The sequence below is a fragment of the Frankliniella occidentalis genome, unplaced genomic scaffold (assembly GCF_000697945.3).
Source record: "Frankliniella occidentalis isolate FOCC.00 unplaced genomic scaffold, Focc_3.1 Scaffold4, whole genome shotgun sequence".
In the NCBI taxonomy this organism is placed as follows: Eukaryota; Metazoa; Arthropoda; class Insecta; order Thysanoptera; family Thripidae; genus Frankliniella; species Frankliniella occidentalis.
Genome location: NW_026267134.1, coordinates 1,686,260 through 1,695,430, shown reverse-complemented (window position 1 = coordinate 1,695,430; position 9,171 = coordinate 1,686,260). Strand labels below are relative to the sequence as shown.

Genomic DNA, 9,171 nt, shown 5'->3' with positions numbered 1-9,171 from the left:
TACCCAAATGGGACACTATCCACAGGCGAACGTATGTGAGTGTGCGTGTGTATGTGCGCGCGCGTTAGTATGCGTGAGTGAGAGAGACAGTGCATAAAAACGGCTGCCCCCTCCGAAAAAAAAATTCAACCCCATCGCCCTAATCTTGCCGTGGTTTTGTTGTTTTGTGTGAATAGACCGGAATAGACCATCCCCTTCAAATTTGTTCTGTAAACCAAACCAGCGCGTCCCTTGCCGATGTGGTCACACACACACACACACACTCACACACAAACGCTGACAAAATGGTTCGGGCCGCCGTTGGGAGAAAAATTGGTACAAAAAATGAAGACTAAAAGCCCAGGAGCGCCGGCATCGCCAGCCTAGAGCACGGCTTTAGTGAAAGAGAGAGAAATAGATCTAGCTAGGCGAGGTGGGATGGGCAGGGGAAAGGAAATCGACCCTTGCGTCACAAGATGCCTGATTGTCGAAGAGTCGACCTGTAGTTAAGGCATGGCGCGCAGCTATCTTAACCAACTGGTACAGGACTTAACTTCTTATTGACGCTTACACCGCCAGACTCACCTTTAAATATCATGTAATATCCAAAACAGGTAGGCCTTAAATCCTGGCGGAGGCGGCGGTATCCAAGCGGTTCATCGTCGAAGTATCACTGAGCATGTACTTGTGCTTTGCTTGTGCGTTGATACTGTTTCTTCCCCCGGGGTAAAAAAATTGACACAAAACAGCGCTATGCCACCAACACGATAGACACACACACACACACACACACACACTCGCACACAGAACTGTTTCTTCTTGTTGGGCCTCAGAATTAATCCCACGGTATTCAAGCAGCAGACGACACACTCAGCGAGAAGGCCTTTTAGCGGCGGCCACTGGTGACGTCAGCGTCTCAAGGCGGCGGGCGCTGACGGCGTCGTCGTGCCGGAGATGTCCGAGAGATGTGAGAGCGCCGTCGTACAAACGACGAGCCGGACGCGGAATCGCTCGCGGTGAGCGACGGCGGCGAGGTGCGGCAGCGGCGGCTGTGCCGGCTGGGCGGCAACTGAACAGAGAGCGCGGCGCGGCAGCGGCGGCGCGAGCGTGATGGGGGAATCGCTCGCGTCGCGGCCGGGCGGAGGGAGGGGAGCCGGCCAGGCAGACGAGGCTGGCGGCCACGCACACCGGCCTGCCCGCCGGCCCGGCAGCAGCAGCAGCAGCGCCAGCAGCGCCGCACGGCCCGAGCTGGCAGCCAGGCAAGCGGCCCGATCCCGAGCAACCAAACTGAGCCTAGAGCCTCGCGCAAGGTCACGCGGGCTGCCTACCTGTGGCGGTCAAGGGGCAGCGGCTCTGTCGCGGGCCGGGGAGAGGAGGGGAGAGCGGCCGTGCGCCGGCGTCACGAGGCAGTTTGACCCACTGCCACGCCACCCTGCACCCTGACAAGGACGCCCGGATTAAAACAAAGAAAATACAGGAATGCGAAAAGGCATAAAAGGGCACAATACTATTCATGGATTACACACAATCTACTTTATCAGAATTGTATAAATAGTTGGCAGGAGGGGAGGTGGGTGGCGCCATACACGGCAGCGGGTCCGCCGCGCACAGGAGCAGGAAACCGTTTTTCGACAGAGGGAAACTTTAAAGCATCTCTCTCCCTTGCACTTATGCAGCAATCTTTCCCTCCCACCGTTTTCACAAAATTAAACCTGACTTTGGAAACCGATGGCGTCGGTGTGCCTCGGCTATGACTTATGAGGGGGAGACGGCGCAAGCGATGTTTGCCCCTTTCCTCGGGGGAGGGGAAGAGGCGTGGGGGTGCATGAGAAGTTTTTATCCCTCCCCGTCCCTCTTTCTCATCTCCAAAAAGTCAAGAGATAAGCATTGCGCTGAGTTCTGGTTGAGCCCTGGGCTGAAGAGAGAGAGAGATAGGGGGGGGGGGCAGAGAGAGAGAGAGAGAGAGAGAGAGAGAGAGAGAGAGAGACGGGTACAGTATAGGTAGAGAGTTGCGGTGCTGCTGATCTGGTGCGCTGGCGCACTGTACTGCCCCCTTCCCCGCGTTCAGTACAGTGCGGTTCAAAGTGCGTCCAAGGACTGCCGCTCCGCTGCTGCAAGGCAAATAAATTGCCGCTGGGGTTTTCATTGGACGCGGCGGCGGCGGCGGCAGACGGCGCCAACCGACAACATCCGCGTCGCGACTGAACGGGGCGTAGTGCGGACCGTAGTGCGGGGCGGGGCACTGCGAGGGGCACTGCTTATCAGCAGAGCGACTCGACTCACAAAACCGTCCCACGCTCAGCGCCCGCCTGCTTAAACGACACCATCCTGGAAAACGAATACATACTAAAACATTTATGATTATTTTCGTGATGACGATGATTCCTTCCTGCGCCCCCCACTTCACTTGGCTTATCGCCCAAAGTGGTGTTTAGTCGCGTCGCGCTAACAAAAGAGGCGGGTGACTAGAAGGCGAGAGCTGATGATTGTGGCTGAAGCGGTTGGTGCGGAAAATGCAATTTGCCCCCAAAAGCCACACATACTACACGGTCCGCGGCGATTGGGAATGAAAAATAAAAATCTGTGCAAAGGCCCGCATATCGCTGTTTACTTTATTTTCGTCACTACCAAAACAATGTGTTGGGTAAACCGGAATTTATAAAGAGGGGAAAATAAAAAATATAGAGCTAGAAAAAAGAGAAGCAGTGAACACAGCGGTTTGTGTATATCGCGTTACACCTAAACTGGCACCACACACACACACACACTCACACACAAACGCTGACAAAATGGTTCGGGCCGCCGTTGTTAATTACATCCGGTAGGCGTCGGCCATCACACGGCCGCAGGGGCGGGTCCAGGGCGTCATTTAGAGAGGGGGAGGGGGAGCATTGAGAGGGCGGGTCTGAGGCCGCAGCGGGGGCGGCCGTGATCTGCGCTCCCAACTGGTTGCATATTCATTGGGAGATTTTAATATGGCACTTACTGTTGCCGAGAGGTCAGCGCCTTCTATCCACCCCCCCCCCCCCTCTCCCCTCGTTTCCCTTCGCTGCCGTAGGATTAGACACGCCACTGCTCGCATAGAACGAAACTCGTCAGTTTCCTCGAAAGGGCGTCTTTATGTTCGTCTCACAGCCTTTTACACTTCTTTTTTTCAGGCGCAGCGCGCGGGAGCTTTTGATGTGTGGGCGTTTGTTATTGGTGCTCGAATGCGCGCCGAGGTTATATTTGGTGTTGTCCTTTGATTATTTTTCTTCTTCTCTCAGTCCCCTTTAAAACTATGCGACGCAAAAGGGAACCAACAAAACGAATAATCAAGGAACGTGTGCGAGAGAGATGGTACCATAAAGCCGCACGGTGCACTGCGAAAAGTTTCCAGCAGACTTTGTCTCTAATAAGACGCGGGAGTTTCAAAACTGGTAAGCGGTACGCGCAAGGGTGGCAAACAGCAGAGCAGCCCCGCAGAGACTCGCGAACTGCCGCACTGTGCCGTCGTCTGCTCGTGTCTCGTCAGGAAGGACTTCCCCCGCATGGGCGTCAACACACAGCAGGCTGCAGCACAGTGGCGCGCGCGGCCAAACTCGTCCGTCCCGGCCAGTAAAGCTCATCCCGAAGTAATGACGCTGTGGATTATTGATTTCTCTCAGTGTACTTATGGCACCACACACCAGAGCATCGTGGTGGGGCGCACAGATGCGCGATCGGTGGTGAAGCGACCGACAGTCGACCAGCCGCCGTGCACTTGAAAACAAAACGCAACGCACCCTCCCAAACTCGCGGCTGCGCGCGGCCCGGGGCCTCTCCAATAACAACAATCTGCTCGCCCTCCTCTCTCTCTCTCTCTCCGCGCGGCCCTCCACCACCAGCAGCACGACGGTCATGGTGAGGTTAATGACGCGTGCGATGGCGAGCAGGCGCGGGAGGGGCGGGGCTGGGGAAGAAGGTGACGCTGCAATATAGCGGAGTTACAATTTTTCATACTCACTTAAAACGCAACTTGGCTTCCGAAATCTGCAGGCGGTGGAGTCGGAGTTTGCGTTTCGTTGCGCTGTCGTAAAGTTGCGGCTCGCGGGTTAGGGGGGGGGGTCTCCGAGGCAACACGCCCCCGCAAGGTGATGTAAGAAGAGGCACCCCCCCCCCCTACCCGACAAAAGTCGAATAAAATGAGTGCATAAAACCCGGGCGCACGGCCGCCGCGTCTCCTCGTTTGTCCCCCTCTCTCTCTCCCCCGGTGGAGGGCCGAAAACTTTTGGGGCCAAAGGAAGGAAGTGAAGGAAGTGTCGACGGAGAAAGCAGTTGGGTACCCTGACCCCGACCCTGGCGGTGAGCCTGGCGGTACCCGGCCCGAGAGGCAGCCGGGTCCGGAGGGGATCCTATGGAGGGGGCACCACGCGGGGCGTGTGAGAAAGAACACAGCCCATCCACTCCATCGACGCTCGCGTTTGGTCGGCGCCACAAGGGTTTCCAAGCGCGCCCGCCAGGTAGGCAAACATACGAAACTTGTAATCAAATTCATAATTACGTTATTATAAATTCATCGCGGTCGAGAAGGCGCGCGGCGCTGTGGTGGAGATCCGACCCCCCCCCCCCCCCGTCCTCTCCCCGCGATCGGAATTGTGCAGCAGCGGACGCGCGTACGCGCACGGAGTTTGTAAAGGGAGAGGGGGAGAGGGGGTTGAGCACAGAGAGCGGTAGGGGACCAGAGAAGGGGCTGAGGGCGGAAATGGCCCAATGTGGTCTTGCAATGTGTTTTATGCCCGGCAGTTGGCATGTCTTTGCGGCCCAGCGCCTAACCCCGCTGCCATACCCCCCACCCCTCTTTTTCGGACAAGGCCGCGAAGTGACATCCGGGCCAAACCCGGACCCATTCCTTGCATCGCGCAAACAGCCGCAAGGCCCACTTATTTACACCAACCCTTCTCCCTCTTGCGTTTTTTACCCGCTTCGTTCCTGCAACAGATTTTCAGCAGTGCAAAGGTCCACGCCCCCGTTTCCTACTATAGAGCCGGGGAGAGGACAGAAAAGCGAGCGTGGTATACACTAAGAGGGGCGAAAGGAGGAAGAGTGGGAAAGAGGAAGAGTGGGAAAGAGGAAAAGTGGGAAAGAGGAAAAGTGGCCGAGGGGGGGGAGAGGGGGAAGTCCACACGCGCGCCTTTAATTGCAGCACATCTGTTCCGCTGCCGATGATCTTCCCATTTGTTCGTATCAGCGTGACGACACTGGATTGGAGAGGGAGAGAGGGGGAGAGAGAGGGAGAGAGAGGGAGAGAGAGGGAGAGGGAGAGAGAGAGAGAGAGAGAGAGAGAGAGAGAGAGAGAGAGAGAAGGAGAGAGGAAAAAGGGTAAGAGAGGAGGGAGGGGTGTCCGGGCTTGGCTAGGCCTGGCCGCCCCTCACTGAACCCATACGCGACCACGCCCAGCCCATAGAGGGCGGGGCGCGCAGTGCCGCCACCGCCGCCGCCCAACAAAACTTTCAGAGGGATTATCTGGAGCAGGTATGAGAAATATGTCTGGTTCGGCTGTATGGGCGCCGCTGCCGCCGCCGCTGTGGAGGCAAAAAGGCCCAAAGGGGCGAGTCGGCTCGGCCGCAGCCAGCGGCAGTCTTAACTTTTGGCGCGATAAGACGTCTGGTGGGGCTGGTGCCTCGGCTGGTGCCTCGGCTGTTGCCGGTACGGTCTGAGCCGCGGTACACTGTGGCCAACACGCTGATTGTCATCTCGATCCCATTACGGCTGAACACGTCGTACAGGCTGGTTTGTTTCGCCGCTTCCCGTCCAAACAGAAGACTGCACCCACTGCACCCGCCCCCCTCCCGCCACGCTGTCGCGGCTACAGGTGCAAATTAGGTCGCAGTCGTCAGTTAAATAACAGCGAGCTCTCGGTGCGGCTTTCGGTGCGGCGCGCGGTGTGCGAGTCTCGGTTGCGTTCGATGGAGGGAGAAAGAGAGTGAATAGAACGTTGCGTTCAGACTCCTTGTTTCTTTCTCTCGCTGGTGGGAGATACAGTACAGACACTTAATTGTAAGAAAAGTGTTTAAAGATTTAGGGCTAAATGTTCCATGAAATTTGTTGTAAAGTTACGATCTGAGTCTGCTATAAAATTACGACATTTTTACGACACTCTGCATGGACTTGTTTAGATACAGATCGCCGATTGACAACATCGTTTGTAAAATTAATCACAAAAGGGAATTGTAAGTTTATCAAGATTTTTTCACAGAAAGCGTGAATGGAAAAAAAGGCGTGGCTCTCGTGTGGCTCGCGCACATCGCAGACCAAGCAAACCGACAGATTGACTTTGAAGAACATAACTCTTTGGTCTCAAGCCAATTTTGCTTGCGCTCCAAAATCTCCTCAGTAAGGATTTGGCGCACGATAGGTTGGCCCAAATGGCGGGTGCAGCACAGCGGCGGTTGGTTTTGTTACGTTGGCAGCGCGCGTTGGAAACAAAACGGCCGTGCTATCGCCTTATCGCCGAGATGGCTGGCTCTCATAATTGCCTTCCTAATTCTTAAGACAATGTTCTATCGGGTCCCTTATACATCCGGCGGCCCACCAAGGAGATGGAGAGGAAGGGAGAGAGGAGGGTGGGGAGAGAGGAGGGTGGAGAAAGAGCAGAGGTAAAGGTTTGAGGAAAAGGCAAATTGAGCAGCGCATATGCAGCGACCGCTTTGCATTTGATGCAGTTTCGCCTCAAATTTAGAAGCATCCAAGAATTTCCGACGCATCCTCAACTTACCGACACAGCTAGGCTAGTACTCCGTCGAGGTTATTTTCAACTTTTTCTGTTCATTTTCCTGGTGCTGCCGTATGTACCTGGAAGCAAAGAAAGGAGTATATAAGTAACTGATAAGCGATGAAATGTTTTGGTTTCGTCCAAGAAAGTGGACGGGATTAGATGGGTATTGTGAGATGGATGGAAGAGTTAATCAAGTAGTTGTCAGAGGATCTGGGGAGGTTCTGGGGGACGGGAGAGCGGAGAGGTCATCACGCACGTCCACACTACACACAACAACCACTGGAGGCATAAGCGCGGAGGACAAGGGCCCCTTTGTGCGTCGGATTGTATTTAGCCTAATGGAATGTCGACTCGAGCACTCGAGGCGGCGGGGGATCGACTCCCCCTCTCTCCTCCACTCATCTTCCCTCCGCGGCCCTAGGAGACGTCTCGCGTCTCGCCCGAGGAGCAGTGGATCAAGGACACCACATCATAGCCACGGACTGTCCCCTCTCATCCGTCTGCTTATATGACCGACAAAAACAAAGGCCTTCTTCTCCACCCCAAAGTGGCTCTCGAGAGGGAGCAGCGGCGCAGCAGAAGGATGAGTGTCCATGACGATTTTCGACACCGTCATGAAGTGCCCCGCGCCGTGCTTTCACTCACTCCATGAGGTTCTGATCGTGACTTCACTCCGTTTAGTGGCTTCGCTGCTTCGCGCCGCCGCGCCGCGTCGGTCGCTTTTCACTCTGCGGTTTGCCTGTCCCCGCTGCGTTCGCTCGCACCGATCCGGGAGGTGACGCCTCAGCCTTCCTCGGAATCCCATCCTCTCTTGGCTGCACTCAGATATTATTGATTCCGCACGGAATGCCTGCTATTTTCATCCTGCCCATGGGGCGTAACATACCGATCCCTCTCCACTGGAAAAAACAAAGATGGCAGAGGTCATCTCATCTTACTTGAGAGCTTGAGGTGCTGATTGGACACTTCTTCTGTGGCTTATATAGACGCTAATTTAACGCCTTTCCAAGACACGACATCTGACCTTTGTATTCGCAGTGGTTTCGCTGCCAGCACCATAATAGCTGATCATCTACCACAAAACAGACGCAAGCGTGCACACACGCTCACATTTAGCGATTTACACGGAACTGCAGACGTGGTATTAATAAAAAACAACGGCAAAAGTCGGCCGCCCCCGGGTGGGCTCGAACCACCAACCTTTCGGTTAACAGCCGAACGCGCTAGCCAATTGCGCCACGGAGGCCGACGGTCTCCATGGGAGACCGGGCTCGGTGTTGCTCGTGTGCGAGCCCGAGTGGAGGGGGCGGGCGGCGGCGGCGGAGAGGAGGGGAGGGGGGGGGGGGGGTCGTCGACTCATCGCGGGCCGGCCGGCACGGCACTCGGCTCGGCGCGCTCCACTCGATACGGACGCCGTGCTCAGCAGCAAGCTTCGCGCAGATATGAGTCGTCGTATCGCCAGAGGGCGGCCAGCCACTCTGACTGGGCATCGTCAAATGACGCAAGGTTTTCATTTTGCACGTGTTCCGTGCGAACCGATCGCGGCTGTCGCACGTGTGAGACGGACTTTCCGACTCGCTTTCCCGCCGTTGTTCTTCCTCCTGCGGTCCTGCCTGCTGCAGGACCTCGACCTGCTGCTGGCTGGCTGGATGTATAAATAAACAGGACCTATATTTCCCTTTACTTCCGCCACACAAGGTAGCTGCCCAACAAAAACAAACTCGCAATTGAATCGCCCGCCGAAAGATTGAACGAACGACGAACGGACGAACGAACGGCACGCGGGGGCGCCACGCCGCCGCGGGGGGCGCCAACACACCGACGACAAAAGAGCTCAATAAACTTTTTGTTTAGAAAAATGTTTCAGGGTTGTTGACTCGGCGAGTGGGCGCGCGATACACGGCGCCGTGCGCCTTTCTGGTTCGCCGGGCGCGTACCTTCTCTCCCTCTCTCTTTCTCTATGGGTCTTTTGCTCCGGTTTGCCCCTCTTCCCTCATTCATTCATCATTCACCGAATGTTTGTTTGGATTCCTCACGGGGTGGTGGCCTGCCGCTGCATACGGCCGGCTGCAACCCGCGGGTGTATGTGGATACATGGCGCCGTCGTACAGGCTGGTTTGTTTCCCCGCTTTCCGTCCAAACAGAAGACTGCACCCGAACTTACTCACTACTCACTCGATCTCTCTTTCTCTCTCTCTCTCTCTCTCTCTCTCTCTCTCTCTCTGGAAACACAGAGGCACACACAAAATGATAAATTAAAAGATGATCACTTTACGTTCAAGAATTTTTAAGTAACTTAAATATGCACTGGACCTGGTTGCACGACACAAAAATAAACATGAATGGGTCTCAACAAATACGTGCATACCTTGATGCTGCGGGCGCGCGCCGTAAGCGCGAATGCCGCAAGCGCGAAGTGTCGGAAGCGCGACCCGCCACAAGAGCGAACCTCGCGA

At 55.7% G+C, this 9,171-nt stretch overlaps 1 protein-coding gene and 1 non-coding gene across 6 annotated transcripts in view; both read right to left on the bottom strand.

The window, feature by feature from the left end:
* The window catches only part of LOC113202139 (uncharacterized), a 314,098-nt gene that overhangs the window by 92,937 nt on the left and 211,990 nt on the right, over positions 1–9,171 (bottom strand). For 3 of the 5 annotated variants that reach the window (XM_052268373.1, XM_052268343.1, XM_052268353.1), the window contains exon 1: positions 565–1,065. The exons of the other annotated variants lie outside the window; for them this stretch is intronic. Coding sequence is in view for 1 of the 3 variants with exons in the window: in XM_052268343.1 (XP_052124303.1) it covers positions 565–577 (13 nt within the window). In the remaining 2 variants the exon portion in view is untranslated. Of the gene's footprint in view, positions 1–564; positions 1,066–9,171 lie in introns of those variants that run through there. 5 annotated transcript variants of the gene reach the window in all.
* On the bottom strand, positions 7,888–7,961 carry Trnan-guu (transfer RNA asparagine (anticodon GUU)). The gene has a single exon. It is a non-coding gene; the product is annotated as a tRNA-Asn (tRNA).